The sequence below is a fragment of the Mus caroli genome, unplaced genomic scaffold, assembly GCF_978045245.1.
Source record: "Mus caroli unplaced genomic scaffold, Mus_caroli_1 scaffold_5, whole genome shotgun sequence".
NCBI classification, from domain to species: domain Eukaryota; kingdom Metazoa; phylum Chordata; class Mammalia; order Rodentia; family Muridae; genus Mus; species Mus caroli.
In genome coordinates, this window is record NW_028227260.1 from 36,890,309 (window position 1) to 36,905,849 (window position 15,541).

The 15,541-nt window shown below is 43.9% G+C and overlaps 1 protein-coding gene across 1 annotated transcript in view; it reads right to left on the reverse strand.

The window, feature by feature from the left end:
* Drp2 (dystrophin related protein 2) overlaps positions 1-15,541 on the reverse strand; it is a 52,207-nt gene that overhangs the window by 12,218 nt on the left and 24,448 nt on the right. The window contains exons 5-17 of the mRNA XM_029473350.2: positions 15,014-15,170; positions 14,027-14,147; positions 10,463-10,731; positions 9,947-10,093; positions 9,409-9,487; positions 7,415-7,475; positions 7,031-7,092; positions 5,649-5,723; positions 4,408-4,609; positions 4,109-4,194; positions 3,133-3,290; positions 2,690-2,856; positions 780-891 (exon numbers count right to left, since the gene is read on the reverse strand). Coding sequence (XP_029329210.1) covers positions 780-891; positions 2,690-2,856; positions 3,133-3,290; positions 4,109-4,194; positions 4,408-4,609; positions 5,649-5,723; positions 7,031-7,092; positions 7,415-7,475; positions 9,409-9,487; positions 9,947-10,093; positions 10,463-10,731; positions 14,027-14,147; positions 15,014-15,170 — 1,696 coding nt within the window. The remainder of the gene's footprint in view (positions 1-779; positions 892-2,689; positions 2,857-3,132; positions 3,291-4,108; positions 4,195-4,407; positions 4,610-5,648; positions 5,724-7,030; positions 7,093-7,414; positions 7,476-9,408; positions 9,488-9,946; positions 10,094-10,462; positions 10,732-14,026; positions 14,148-15,013; positions 15,171-15,541) is intronic.

The following is a 15,541-nucleotide window of genomic DNA, read 5'->3' on the forward strand; positions in this document are numbered from 1 at the left end:
TGCTGTTTCAGAGGACTCGGGTTCAATTGCCAGCACCCACAAGGCTGCCCACAACTATTTGTTACTCCAGTTCCAAGGGACCTGACACTCCCTTCTGGCCTCTTCAGGCACCAGGCATGCAAGTGGTCCACAGATATACATGCAGCCAAAACACCCAGATACATAATATACAAAATGAACAAATCCTTAAAGATACTAAGGGGACAAGCTCAGGATGCCACACATGTAGCAGCCCTGTGGCTGAGTTCAGGGACATTGACCAAGATGGGCTCAGGCAGCTTTGAAGGGAAGGCTGCCCCTGGAAACCAAGTACAATTTGGGAGTACAGGTTAAAAGCCTATGTCTCTCCTTTTAATGGACTGTGTAACTTGAGCAGAGACTTTGGTACTGGCATGAAGGGTAGAAAAAAAATGACAAAGTAGAAAGAAGAGACCTAGATTCAGTACAGGAGCTATACAAGAAACGAGCCAGGAAAACTCACACGAGCAAGAGAAAGGGAGATACTTGGAATCACCTTGCTCCCCCATCCCCACCTCCCGGGGATATTTTTCTGCAGCAAAACAGTTAATGCCAATTAAAGGACTAGGGCTCAGAGCACTCTAGGCAGCTATGGCCCCAGTGTCAGAAAAGCTTTGATAGAAGAGTAGAGGGGCCTGAATCCTTAAACCAGTGAACCCCTATTGTTTGGATACCACTCCATCAGGAGAGCTGACTCCTGTGTGCCAATGCTGTGCCCAAGAGGATCAAAGTCCCTCCCACCTGATGCGGAGGGTCCATACCGGTGTGTAATACTCCATGATGGGATAGTGGAGCTTGTTGCCTTTGCTGGCCCTGCCTGTCAAGAAGCAGGTCTGGCAGATATCCACGTTAAACTGTTTCAGACTCCGGTACCTTGGGGAGAGAAGATATATGGTCGTGAAATTAATCCAGTGTACTACAGTGACTTCACCATTCCCACAATCCAACTACACACAGAGAAGGAAGTGGGGCTCAACCTCAACAGGTGAATAGCCTTATTCTACAGACCACAAATCCTGCATTAAACCACAGGTCCCAGATCCTAGAAAGTGTGGAAAAGGGCATTGTGTCAGCCAGGTCTTAAGGGGGGGGGATGCAGGTAGGAATAAACACCTCACTGTGGGTAGCTTTCTAAACAAGAATGGTCCTAAAGGTCCTCTCCCTACTCTGGAGAAGTCAAACCTCCCATATGAAGGCAATTTATTCCATAGCTGTGGTTTAGTTGATTGAAGGTTCTTCATAATAATTGATTTATATTATTACAGAATATAGAACATATTTCTCCCCTTCTCCTTTTAAAGGCAAGCTAAACTTCCCTAGTCCTGGTAGCATCAAAGAGTGAAGTGCCTAGCCTTAGGTAATCCAACAGATATCCCTGGGTTTTCAGCTAAATAGCTAAATCTTGGGCAGTCACATTTCACTTTGGTGTGTAGTTTACTCAAGTTATAAAAAGCAGAGTGTTTGTAGGGACAGTTATGTTAGTACTCTAAAAAGCTAAAAGGCTGACTGGATTGAGGTTGGGACTCAGTGCTTGCCCAGCATTGCCCAAGACCCCGAATTTTATCCTCTGCAGCAAACTCAGAAACTTTAGGCATTTTATGGGAGCAGTTAGCTTTGTGGAGGAAGAAGTAAATTATAATCCGAGAGGCTTCCAATGAATTCCAATAATGTTTTATCCCTTAAGCTTATCCCTGGGTATGCACAGTGTGCTGCAGTCAGTCGACACTGTAACATATTCCATCTATGAGGTTGATAGTGGAGAGGAATGTACAGTTAGTTGACTTGCCAAAAGCCCTCGTGTGTTAAGTAAATTAGTTTTTTATTAGGAGTTCATAGTCACTCTCAGCTGCATAGCTGCAGGTTGTCCATGCCTCTGAGGCTATTTACATCTATGGGACTGCTTGAGTCTCCTTTATGTGACATGCTGGCCATGTTTGTTCAGGCTTTGCTGGCTAAGCATCTGGTAATCCAGAAATCCATAATAAAGCATTGCCTACAGATCTCAGGTTTCTAAAGATTTATTTACATATGTATTTTTATGCATATGGGTGCTCTGTCTGCATGTACATCTGTGCACCAGAAGAGGACATCAGACATGAGAGATGGTTGTGAGCCACTGTGCGGGTGCTGGGATTTGAACTCAGAACCTTTGGAAGGGCAGCTAGTGCTCTTAACCATGGAGCTTTTTTTTTCCCAACCCCTCAGGTTTTCAGATCAGGGATATGTGAGTGGCATGGTAGAAATGTTATAAACACTGCATCTGAGTGTGTGTCTCTAACTCTGCACTGGGATCTCTTGTGTGCTGCCTAGTGGTCAGCTGTGTGTGTGCTGGGGGGCAGTATGTATATCACCTTATGAGATAAATTAATTTTTCTTTTCTTTCTTTCTGGGGAGTTGATGGTGAACTATATATGCTGATACAACATTTAGTATATAGATTATTTTTTATAACATTTATTATCATTTTTAAGAACATGTAGTACTTTTTATTACAACTAGAACAAAAACCCTTTCCTTTCTAATTTTTAGAAGTTAAACATTTTCAATAAAAATGTTACAATACCACACCATAGATAAATCATAAAGCAAAATAAGTAAACAATGCTGCTCTGTACTCAATTTTTGTGTCCCATGACATTTTTATTCTCTCAGAAATTATTGTATCCCATACCTGAACCCTTTGATGGGGCACTGTCTACAGATAGAGCACTTGGTTTGATGCTTCACTTGCTCAGCGATGGTGACCCGATGCAGAACAGCCAGCCACACCATAGACTGGGGCTCCAAGTTGACCCACTCCAGGAATTGGGAAGCTTCAATGACTGGCTTGCCAGTGCTCTAGAGAAATAAGAAATCCAGTAAGTAGAAGGCCAAATATCTTGCTGCTTGAGTGCCAGCCAGCATCTGGTGAAGCAGGAGAACTCAGCACTCTTCTCCGCAGGACTCCCGCTCTATACTCCAGAGAACTGTTGGTTCTGTTGCCCCATCTCAACAAAGCTCCTGTACCTCTGAGTACATTGCACCCATAGCTGAGAGGCTGGTCTCCATCTGTTCCACTCACCATCCCTTCCATCTTACTTCCCTCCCTCTTTGAAGCTACAGGTCCATACTTACAAAGCGAAAGCAACTACGGACACTGGGCTCCACATTGCTGCCCCCAAATGCTGCCACTTCACCCAGCTGACGGGGCACTTGAATGGCTTCATGAAGCAGGGCACCGAGATGGCGTTGATCACACTGGCTGCCTGAATTGGCCACTTGGCTGAAGAGATCTGCTGGGCCCATCATCGACAATAGCCAGACCCAGTTTAGGAATGACCAGAGAATGGTACATGGAAGAAGAAGCAGAAAAGGATGACAGAGAAAGAGCATACTGCACTGTTGAACTGATAACTTGAAAGAAAGCCCAGAGACCCATCCCCTATCTCAACTCCCAAGGGTTCGAAAAAGAGCATTCCTGAGTTTGGGTGGGGGAATGAGACAGACACAAAGAGGGCATCATCAATGAGAAAGGATGGGAGGGGAAAAGGACAGGGAGGGAGCGAACAGAGGAGAGAATGATAAAGAGACAAATACAGGAGCACAGGAGAAACAAATGGATATCAATGAGGAGGCAGGGGGTGAAAGAAAGATAGAGGGGGAGGAAAGAGAGAGAGGGAGAGAGAAGAGAGAAAGAGAGATAAAAGAGAAGAGAAGATCAGAGAAGGGGAGAGAGAGAGAGTGAGAACACAGAGAGCAAGCGCAGACAGAGCTAAGTAAGGGTAGCGCCAGATGCGGATGCTATAGCATTGGGAAAGCAGTTGCTTCCTTGCTTGGTGGTCAAGAGAGAGCAGCAATTCTAGAACCTCCTCAAAGCTGAGCCAGCAACCTTAGCAAACCCCTCAACATAAAATCCATTGCTTCAAACCTCACCTACGTCCCCAGAAAAATGCACCTGGGGACTGAAAATCATCACAAGGTGACCAAGTACCCCTCTGCTGAGTCACAAGATGGAAACTCTGCTGATCCTACCGTCTCGTCTCCCTCCTTTCTCCCCTTGCCACACCCCTCCCCCACCCAACATCACTGCAGAGGCAGGAGTTGTACTCACACTGAAGTTTTTCTTTCACTTCCGTGCCACACAGGCATGCGATGCCAGTCTTAAAGGACAATGCTCGCATCTTTCCACTGCGACCACTAGGTTTAAAGGAAGAGATAGAAAACATATCTGTGTTATAATTATGTGTAAATATATGTGAAAGGTTAACGTCTTGGCAGTCTTTTCTCACTGGCCCATGCTCTAAGCTGTCCTGATCCAAGTATAGCATGGGAACAAGCTCTTCCCACCAAGGCCAATGGAGATGCCCCATTGGATTAATTGGGCAGGCTTCCAGGACTGAAAGCCTTTACCTATCAAAAACATTGAGGAGCCAGTTGAGGCTCATGTCTACACACAGTGGCACATTGACCAGGATGCCTCTTTCCTCCTCCAGTCGTTCATACAAGGCAGTCAAGCAGTGAATGACCTCCACCACATCCATCACATGTTCACTGGCCTGCAAGTCATGCTCATTGAAGATCTCCAGAGCTGTAGTTAAAGTTACCAGATCCACTGGAAAGGAGAGAAGAAAAGGAAGATGGAGCCCAAAGAAGCAGCCCAGGTCTCTGATGAGGCAAGTCTACGGCATCACCAAATCTGGTATGAAGTCCACACCAATCATTGGCAAGTCTGCCATAAGCTTGTCCTTTACCATGATTCCCATCCTACGGGAGAGCAAGGCACCGAAGGTCACCCCAATTAACATAGCACACCTCTGTATACATAGGTTCTTTCACATCTGTTTTGAGAAAACAGTGAGATGGGAATGAGTGCACGTCCTGCACTGTATTGATTCCCGAGGAGTCATTCCCACTTGAAGTTTCTCTGTTTGCAAAGGTTTCATCTTTTAAAAATAATTTTGGAGGAACAGAGGGCAGATCCCTGGGCCTTGCTCATACTAGGCACTCTATCACCAAGTCAAACCCTCAGCCCAATATCAGTTCCAATCGAAAACAGATTTGTTCAGGAGCCCTGTTCTAGGAAGCTTAGTCCTGGTCACAAAGGGTGGTGCATGGCTGGTTGAGTGTGACATACATCAGGAAGACATAATTACTTGTGATGCTGAGTCAGACTAGCTAGAGCCCTGGGACAGAAAGATTACATGAACAGTACTCCTGAGCAAGGCCAGAAGGGACAGTGACACGTCTGCAGTATGCCGATGAGTAACCACGGAAACTTGCTTTAACAGTTCTGTTGCTGTACCTAATAAGCCCAAGATGGCAGACCATGAAGCAGAGACTGCCTGCTGCAAAGCAAAGTTTCTTGATTACCCAAGCTGGCTAGGGACAAACCCCCCCCCAAAACAAACAAACAAACAAACAAAAAAAACCTATGGTTTGGATAGCTGTGGGGTTTCTTTGAAAACAAGCCCGGGGCTTGGGGGGAATGGTAATATCAAGCTTTCTCAGTCAAGATGTCCCAGCATTTATAGCGTCCCCATCAAAACAATCAATAGCTCTGGCCAGGGCGGGATGAAAACGACAAGAAGCAGACAGGTGGGGAATAGGAAGAAGGGGGCGAAAGCCATGGGAAAGAACAACTGAAGACGTACGGCGCAGGGCCTTCTGGACTCTGCGGAGCTTCATGGCAGTGCGGTAAGCTGAGAACTTAATGTTGTTCAGATCAGCTGCAAAAAAAATGAAAGAGACTCACTTAGGTCAGAGAATTGTAAAATAGAACAAGTGCCAACAAGGGTATGTATGAATGAGAGTTGTTAGTGGAAACAACTTGGTATTGTGCAATGAGGTGCAACACATACATCCTGCTATCAAGGTGCTATATAACCCACAGCAGTGATGTGCAAATTTTTTTTTTACAAAGTTAGAAATGTATTTTGTATCATGATCTAATATATACACATTTCAGAAAGCAGTTCTTTACTAGATTTAATACAAATAAAACCATAAAATTAATAGCAAACCTGACCCTTGCTAAGTGTCCATTGATACTTATGCTCCCAGTCTCTTTCAGCTTTTGGAGAAGATTGTTATTCATGCTGAAATAATATTATGACCTCCATACTAAAAAGTATGCCCTGGAAACCCTCTTGCACACAAGTACCAGAAGCCACATACAAGAACCCCTCAGCAGTGTTGTTTGCATATGGTCACTCTAAACTAGAGACCTATGTGCCTATCAGCAATAGAATAGGTAAAGAAACGCTATATTCAATGGTATCCCCTACAGCAGTGGAACTGTTCTACGTGTAGTCACATGGATAAACCTGTGACATATGCTATATTTCTCCTAGTAGGCAAAGATACGGCATGAAAGAGTCTCCCTCAATGCAGCTCAGAGACTGCCTTTCAAATCAGATTATACTTCATGTCTTCAAGCATAGCTCCCTAATGATGTGAAAATGGTCCAGGGGGAATGGAGAATATGCTGTTGAGGAAGATGCAGAGGGGCTGTTTTATCCTTTTAAAAACCACCTTATTGAAGTACAAAGGATGTGCAAGAAGCTATATGTGAAGTGACAGTTAGGGAGCCAGTATTTAGTGTACATAGCTTGTACATTATCACAACCTGTATCATAAACCTACCCATTGCTACCGAAGTTTCCTCCCAACTTCTTATTTATTATTATTACTATTAGTAGTGGTATGCTGCTGGTAAGAATACTTAATTCTAAAATTATCCTCTTAGTAAAACTTGACACACAAAAAGAGCACTGTTAACTATACACACTGTGTCATATAGCAGATCTCTAGGACCTATTCTTGTTGCATAATTGAAATGGTGGCCTGTGACCATTGCATCTCATAGCATAACATTCTTTGGTTTTTATCTACATTGTCTAAATGGTATTGCTTTAAGATTAAAGGGTACAATTCCATTTTGTGCATATGGCACATGCTCTTCATCCATTCATACACTGATGGAATACACAACAAAGACAGAATCCCGCCCCATATAGGAACCTTGCATTCTCACCTAGGGTTTGGTATAACTCAGTCATCTTAGGATGGTCCCAGCATGTGGTCTGAGCCTGGTGGCTACAAACAAAAGCATCAATAGCACCAACATCACATTCCCAACTTCCTTTGCACACACACACACACACACACACACACACACACACACCCATCAGTTAGTAAAAGGCAGGTTGCAAGACGCAGTACATTGCAAAGATAAACTCTAAAGATCCTGATACACCAGAGTTCACCATCACCCGGGCAGAATCTTAGTACTTCTTAGAAGTTGGAGGAAGCGTTAGACTAATCAGGGGAATCTCAATGCACAGGAAGTGACAGAAGGACAGGAGATGGAGGGGCTAGGCAGGTGACTGACCAGCTTCTGGTTCCGATGACCACTCACTTGATGTAGTAGGGGACTTTATTGGGAGAAATTGCTCTTTCCCAGGGAACTTGGACAGAAGCTGTTAAAAAAGAAAAAAAAAGTAAGGTGGCCACTAGTATTCTTCAAACATCCTAGCCATTCTCAAATTAAATTTCTTAATTAGATTAATTCATTTCATTTTATGTGTTTTGTCTGCATGTATGCATGTGCACCACATGTGTGCTTGGTGCCTGTAGAGGTCAGAAGAGGGCATGATATGTCCTGAAACTGGACTTAGAGATAGTTGGGAATCATCCTGTGGGGGGCTGGTAATTGAACCTCTGTTCTCTGCAAGAGAAACAAGTGCTCTTAACTGCCTCTCCTGTCCATTTTGGACATTCTTAAACTCTATGCTTCCTCAGATTAAACACAAAAGGAAATAACATTCACTTCCAACTGTTAACAGCTCCCAGGGAGTGGCATTAACAAGCAACACATGTTTCTTGATGCAAGAGCATGGGAAGCGGTTGTCAGTAATGGCCGATGGAACGAGAAACAGGGCTAGAACATGAACAGGAATGCTTCATAACCCGAGTTTTTTCCCTAAGCAGGCTGTCATTTTTACCTACTCAGTGGCAGGTAGCTGACCTGCTCCTGTAGCTATTTTCTCACAAGGCTTAAAGCCTTTCCCTAGAATGCCAACCTTCTCAGATCTGTGGGGCAGAGGTGGGGGGGGGGTGATAGTGCCCATTTATCTCTTATAAGGAACTCTTTCAACTCTGTTTATATCACCGAGATCTTAACAGGAGAGGCCCAGGTTACTTGGCTCACTCACTTTAATTTTCCTGACTACAAGACTCCTCAGCAGATTTAGCTGTGTGGAACTGGCTCTAAAGGCAAAAATTTGAAGCATCTTTATTGAGCTCCTCCTATGTGCCAGATACTATGTTCATGCCTTGTGTCCACATCTAAGTTCCCTTTCTGCATATGTTTGACATCTCCATTCCTACCTTCTTGGTCTAGGCCAGCATCACCCATTCACACGGATTATTTCTGCTCCCACTCTGGCTCCCAACAATCTTATTCTGAACATCATACTGATATGTAAATCAGATCACGTCACCCCCACTCCTCAAACCCTATCAAAAATCCTCTGTTGTGTTTGGAGTAAAATCTTGAGTTCTCACGTTGATCCACAAGGCCTTCTGTGCTCTAACATGTCTGCTCTTTCTGTTGCTTTCTTCTCTATAGGTCTCCTTGCTGTTCCTCAGCACACATCCCTTGGCCCCTGCTTTAAGGGCTAGAATTTCTGCCTAATGTGCTTGCTCGGCTATCCGTATGGTCCTTCCATTGCCTTTAGAGCTCTATAAGCTGCTACCTTCTCAGTGAGAGCTCTGCAATATCTCTTCCCACTAGCCACATGGGCTCCATTTCCATATTGCCTTTAGGACTCTCTAAAACTGTCACCCTCTCAGTGAGACCTCTGCAATGTCTCTTCCCCTTAAGTCTAGTCTCCCCTCCCCCAGGCATGCCTTCCTTGCTTCAATATTTTCCATAGCACTTGTCACAAATTTCTCTTATACCTGGCTACTTACTTGATTATGATCTGTTTCTTCCACTAGAATATGAGTTTTCCAAATCTAAGGATTTTTTTTCCCCACCAGCATGGCCCCAGTGCCCAGAAAAGTACTTGGCTCACAATTAATACTGTTGCACAAATATGCTTATTTAATTTTCAAAACCTAAGGAGCTAGAAACCCCTCCCCTTTAGGTAGGAAAGGTGAGCTTCAAAAGATTGCCCCAGGTTTTCAAATTTGCACAGCTCTTAGGCTGAGGCACAGTTGCTCTGAAGCAGTACTCTCTGACCGGGGAGGCTGCTCTTCTAACCATCCCACCACACAGCTTTTTCCTTATTGCTTCTTGGATGCCAAGACATCCTGGGCTCCCAATGGATCCCTAGCAGACAACAGTAGATTTTCTTGGGAACAAATGGCTGAGGGTCTGCTTCAGGCAGTCTAGTTTGATTCACATACTGGAGAGGAAGTGCTGTGACCCAGGCCCAAAGTCCCGGTGGGCATCCTGGAGTTGCTTAAGCCTCTCAGCCACTGACACCTATGGGAAGAAGAGTGGGTTACTTCTAGCCACTCACCATGGGATCCTCAGTTGCCTCCAAGAAGCTCTCTGAGCTCTCTCACAAGGCAGCCTTTCTCCTGTTCCAATATCGTCTGTGGTCCCCCAACTCCCACCCTCCTCCAGCACCGACAAGGAGCGGAGAAAAGCCTTCTTAGTTATAAGCCATATTAATTCTTCTCTCCAGTCTAACCAGTGTGTTTAAATCTACACAAGCCCCTCTCATTCTTCTAGTTCAGCCACTACCTACAGCTTAGAAGTTGAGAGGCTTATTCTCTGACCCCTAACTCCCTAGTATTCTTTTCCTGTGTAGATTGCATTTCCAAACCATTGGTATTCTTTGGGCTTGCATATACTCCCCTTCCACCCTGACCCACAAGCTTGGCCATACCAAGATGCCTTCCCCCCCCAAAAAAATATCATTTCAGCATGCTCCTCTACCTGGAGCTGTTTCCACCGGATGTTGATCTGTTCCAGAGCCCTGGAATTCTCCATTGACAAGTGCACATCAGAGATGGCAAGCTGGTGGGCCAGATCATTCACTAACTTCACCCCATCTTTCACAGGAGAGAATTCTTCTTTGAATAGCTAGAACACCGGAACCCAAGTGCCACAGCAGACAGAGTAGGGAAGAGGACACGTTACTCACTCACCTGAACTCTCCCCTTTCCATGTACAGGGTTAGTCTCAACAACACTTCTTAGCTACTTGGCCATTTGTGCAATAAACTAAGCCATGTGCGGCCACTGGTTTTATCCTTTTCTTCTATTCATTTCAGAAAAGCATAGAAAGAGGAAACAGTAAGACCAAAAAAACTATAAACAAACTAGCCCCCAATCCAACCCATAACTAAAAGATACTCAGCTGAGGCCCAGACCAGCAACTAAGTCTCGGCAGAAAGAACACTGACACTGTGAAAGGACATCAGGTCTCAGTCAGGGAAGGATCCCTACATACCTTGATGGCTTGGATATGCTCTGGGAGGGAATCAATAAAGAGATCTCCTATGGGCTCCCACGTGGCTCGGACTCCCTCTGCTTGGGTCAAAGTACTGCTCAATTCCTCCATTGCTCCTTGGATCTCCAATAGATGTTCCAGAGTATGCTCAATGTGGCGATGCTGATCTACACAGCGGGCTGTCAGCTTCTCCCACAGCTCACTGGCCACTGTTGCCTGCTTCCATACAAAGCGACTAAGATTTTGAATTCGCTGTCTGGGGGAGGTATCTGTGAGGCCAACCAGGAAGACAAGACAAGCTAACTCAGCAGAGGCAACTCAGAGAAAGACCAAGGCATACTCCTCCCCTTTATAAAATGCTTGCTTGTGGATTTGGGGATATTGGTGTGTGCTTGTATACACAGATTCATACTTACATATATATTTCCATGGTTGTGCTCCTTTTTGCACATTCAGGGATTTAAAATTCCATTACATTTGTTTATGCATTTATACATACTCTGAGTGTGTGTGTGTGTTCCACAGTGTTTGTGTGGAAGTCAAAAGACAATGTGCTCGAGTTGGCCCTCTCTTTCTACAAGGTGGCTCCCAGGGATGTAGTTCATGTCAGGGTCCAAGGAAGACATCTTTCCCAGCTGAGCCAATTCACTAGCACCACATTCAGAGATTTTCTAAAAACCGTGTATCTTAAGATTATTATAGAATAGCTTTTCAATATAAGTAATAATATCAATATTTCCTCACCCTTTCCTAAAATGGTACTGTCTTGTAAGCTGATAGTGTCATATTCCAAGCAGGATTTTGGCATTGGCCTAATCTGTCTTTTTTTTTTTTCAGAGTTCCCTAGTTTTACCGAGATTCCTTTTTGTACATGTGCATACATACTCATTTAGCTTTGTGCAATTTTATCAAACGTTGTTTCATAAATCTACTGCTACAGAAGACCATTTTTTCTTTTTTTAAAAATTAGGCATTTTCCTCATTTACATTTCAAATGCTATCCCAAAAGTCCCCCATACCCTCCCACACACCCACTCCCACTTTTTGGCCCTGGCGTTCCCCTGTACTGGGGCATATAAAGTTGGCAAGTCCAATGGGCCTCTCTTTCCAGTGATGGCCGACTAGGCCATCTTCTGATACATATGCAGCTACAGTCAAGAGCTCCAGGGTACTGGTTAGTTCATAGTGTTGTTCCACCTATAGGGTTGCAGATGCCGTTAGCTCCTTGGGTACTTTCTCTAGCTCCTCCATTGGGGGCCCTGTGATCCATCCAATAGCTGACTGTGAGCATCCACTTCTGTGTTTGCTAGGCCCCGGCATAGTCTCACAAGAGACAGCTATATCTGGGTCCTTTCAGCAAAATCTTGCTAGTGTATGCAATGGTGTCAGCATTTGGAAGCTGATTATGTGATGGATCCCTGGATATGGCAGTCTCTAGATGGTCCATCCTTTCGTCACAGCTCCAGACTTTGTCTCTGTAACTCCTTCCATGCAGAAGACCATTTTAATTCCTCCCACTTTTACATTAAAATTTTCTCATTATTAAATGGTGAGGTAAAGAGTGAATTAAGTATCTTAAGAATTGCAGTGACTGATTTGTTTACTCATCGACAGTGGACTTGAGAGACACAATCTGATTTCAGCATGCACATAAGGCCATTGTCTGTCTCTGAGTTGTCAGTGTCCTTCATGTTCTGTCTATTAGGAGCAATCCAAGTGCCCTTATGCTACTGACTATCTGCATAAGATACTCGTGCCGTCTCCTCGGTGTGCAAGGTGCGGCTGAAGTGAGTTAGGTGTCCAGCCATGTCTGCTTTCTCAGTGTTCCGCTTGCCTGTTGCAAGATTGTTCTAATGTTAATTACAGTAGTAAAATGGCTCAGTCCTTGTGGTGTTGCAGTTTTCACATACTTAATACTTTTTTTTTAAAAAAGATTTGTTTATTATATGTAAGTACACTGTAGCTGTCCTCAGACACTCCAGAAGAGAGAGTCAGATCTCATTACGGATGGTTGTGAGCCACCATGTGGTTGCTGGGATTTGAACTCCTGACCTTCGGAAGAGCAGTCGGGTGCTCTTACCCACTGAGCCATCTCACCAGCCCTACTTAATACTTTTATTCTTATTAAAACAGAGTACTGTACAAGAACCTAGTATAATTATATCTTGAAATTATTTTGTATAAGAATATATTTAGAAAAGTGGTTTCTGAGCCACTGTCCTATTCTTGGTAAACTTTTATGTAAAAAAGAATAAACAACCTACCCCCCCCCAAAAAAAAAAAAAGAATTGCAGTGACTGTCAGTCATCTAGTCCTATTCATATCCCACTGGGAAATGACTTAGGCCCTGGTGTCTGCTAAAATCCAAGAAAGGAAGGTTGGTTTTTTGTTTGTTTGTTTGTTTTGTTTTTTGTTTTTTGGAAGCCCCAGCTCAGGAGTCTGGTATAAGATATAATATTCCTAGCTTTTCTACTTCTCCTCATTTTTAGGTTTCCTCTTTGTCTCTCAGACTCCCTGTTGAGAGAGGATTAGTCTACAGTTCTAAGCTTCATGGAAATGCCTTGTTCTCTCTGGAGCTTGCCTTACTCAGGGCCCACTGAGCAGCAGTTTATGTACTAACTGACCTACGGGATAGGCCAGAAACAGAGACCGTGAATGGAATCTACAAAAGACTCCACTGATGAGGGCTTCTTTTTAGTCTATTTCCTTCATGTGCCAGGGCTGAGGATTCTTTCTGGAAGGGGTTGCTAGACCACCACTCACACTTAACTTCCATGGATACCGTGATGGCAGTTCATTGGAATCTACACAGAAAGTGGCCCTCCCTATTAAGTCAGGCCCAGATGTCACCAGGATCAGAGGTGATAAGCCACCATCGATTTTCATCTCAAAAGTCACTACCAAACTTCCTAGGTTTTAGTTGCTGGCTGTTATTAGTATTGCCAATGTCCCTCCATGTTGGAATAAAACAGATTATTTCCTAATGTCTTCGATTTATGCTACTTTTACTCATTAGTATCTTCACAAACATGAAAACATAGGTGCAGATCACATGGGTAGTAAGCACAGCTCTGGGTTGTCACTCAGGTCATAAACAACATTCCAAAAGGACACACTGCTCTCATTCTCTGAGGTACTTCAATTCACTTGTGTCCTTCTCTCTCTCTGTCCCCCTGCATCTCTGTCTCTTTCTTTCTCTCTCTTTCTTTCTCTCTCTCTTTCTTTCTCTCTCTCTCTCTTTCTCTCTCTCTCTCTTTCTTTCTTTCTTTCTTTCTTTCTTTCTTTCTTTCTTTCTTTCTTTCTTTCTTTCTTTCTTTCTTTCTTTCTTAATACCTCATGACAAGGACACACATGACACTCTGAAGAGCCACATATAGCTTTGGGCCACATGCTGGTGAGCCTTGCTTCAGGCTCTTTCCTTTTTCTGACAACTGTGACTCTCGCCCTGTCCGACTTTGTCCTGAGTTCCAGCTGAGACAAGGAGCCGGTGAAAGGCACAATGACGTTTGTTTAGTCGTACCTACAGCTGGGAAGGAAGTGGAGGCAGACAGGAAGGCCACCTACCTTTACTCTCAGAATGAGACTCCTCTAATTCTTCAAATGGATGCTGGGACAGGAAAGCCTGAGCGGATTCCAGCACAGAGTAGATGTAGGGGCCCTTAGACTTGACTTCTTCCATGAAGGCCTGTGAAAGATAACGGTCAAGTTAGCTTTTCAATCACTTCAATTTTCTCTCACGCTCAATAACCTTTCTTCTCAAGGTAGCTTGCTCCATGGCCTTACCCAGAAAAAAAATATGTATATGTATATGTATATGTATATATATATATATATATATATATATATATATATATATATATATCAGTCTTCCCTATAGGCAGAAAATAACTCTAATGCTAGAAAGTATTTAGTGTGCAATGAGGCCAGCTATGCCACAGAGTAGAAAGCATGTGGGGTAGAGCTTAGCTTTCCAGAAGACTTGGTGTAAGACCAGCTAGGGTTTTACAATTAGCTCGAGGCCAGCCTGCGCTATACAGGAAGTTTGAGGCTATATAGGAAGTAAAACCTTGTCTCAAAAACAAAATAAAACAAAACAACAACCAACACCCAGCCAAAATCCTAGATTATAGCAGTCATTTTCTGATTATAGAGACCATGTCATGGAAATATTTCACAGTTCAGGAAACTGTAAAGCACAAAATGAAAGAGTTAAACACTATTAATGTCTTGTTGGATTTCCCTCCTGTGGCATCACTGTATATAAGCACACATCTATCTACATTTTTATGTAGCTGAAATCCAGAGTTTTATATTTTGCATTTTCAACACCATATTATATCCACTTGTCCATGCTCTTCTTAGAAATCAAGCCAGTTTTAGATTGGAGGACAAGCATAGACTCACTCTGTGAAGTGCAAGCCCCAGACCTAGGCCTGCATACCTATTGCTTTAGGTGTCTGAGCAGAACTCAGGGCCTGTCTGTCAGGGTACTGGGAAAGGGGTATTTCCTGCTCAAAGGCTCCACACCACACTTCCAGGAGTCTAACTTACTGCATGTGTCTCCTTCTCCTGTTGTACCAGGGCCACATCCCCTTGCAAGGGGAGCTGAGCTGACAACTCCTCATCCTTTTGGCTGAGCCAGTCAATAATCTCTTGGAGCGGGAGCTGAAGTTTTCCACTGTGGTCTGAGAAGGCCTCTAGGCGAGCACTGCATGTGACAGACAGTAAGACCAGCGATTCGATCATCTTTTTAAGTAGCAGAATTTATTTTTCCTAACATTGCATGCTTGTATGAGGCTTTCATACAAAGGAACTGCTCTAGCTGAAGTACTGGGAGACCCAGGAGCCCTTCCTTCTTATATCTGTTCATAAATGTTCCCAAGGTCCTACTGCATGGAGTGTGGTGTTACAAACAGTGGCTGAGAGCTATCCTATATTAAAATGGTTTAAACATCACTTTGTGGATCTTAGTCACTTCAGCTACATGCCCAGCATTGGGGCCATGAAGGGTAAGAAACTAAACAAGTGCATTAGGGGTGACAGCCATCTGGCTCCCTTCTTGCCCAGGCGGAATCCAAA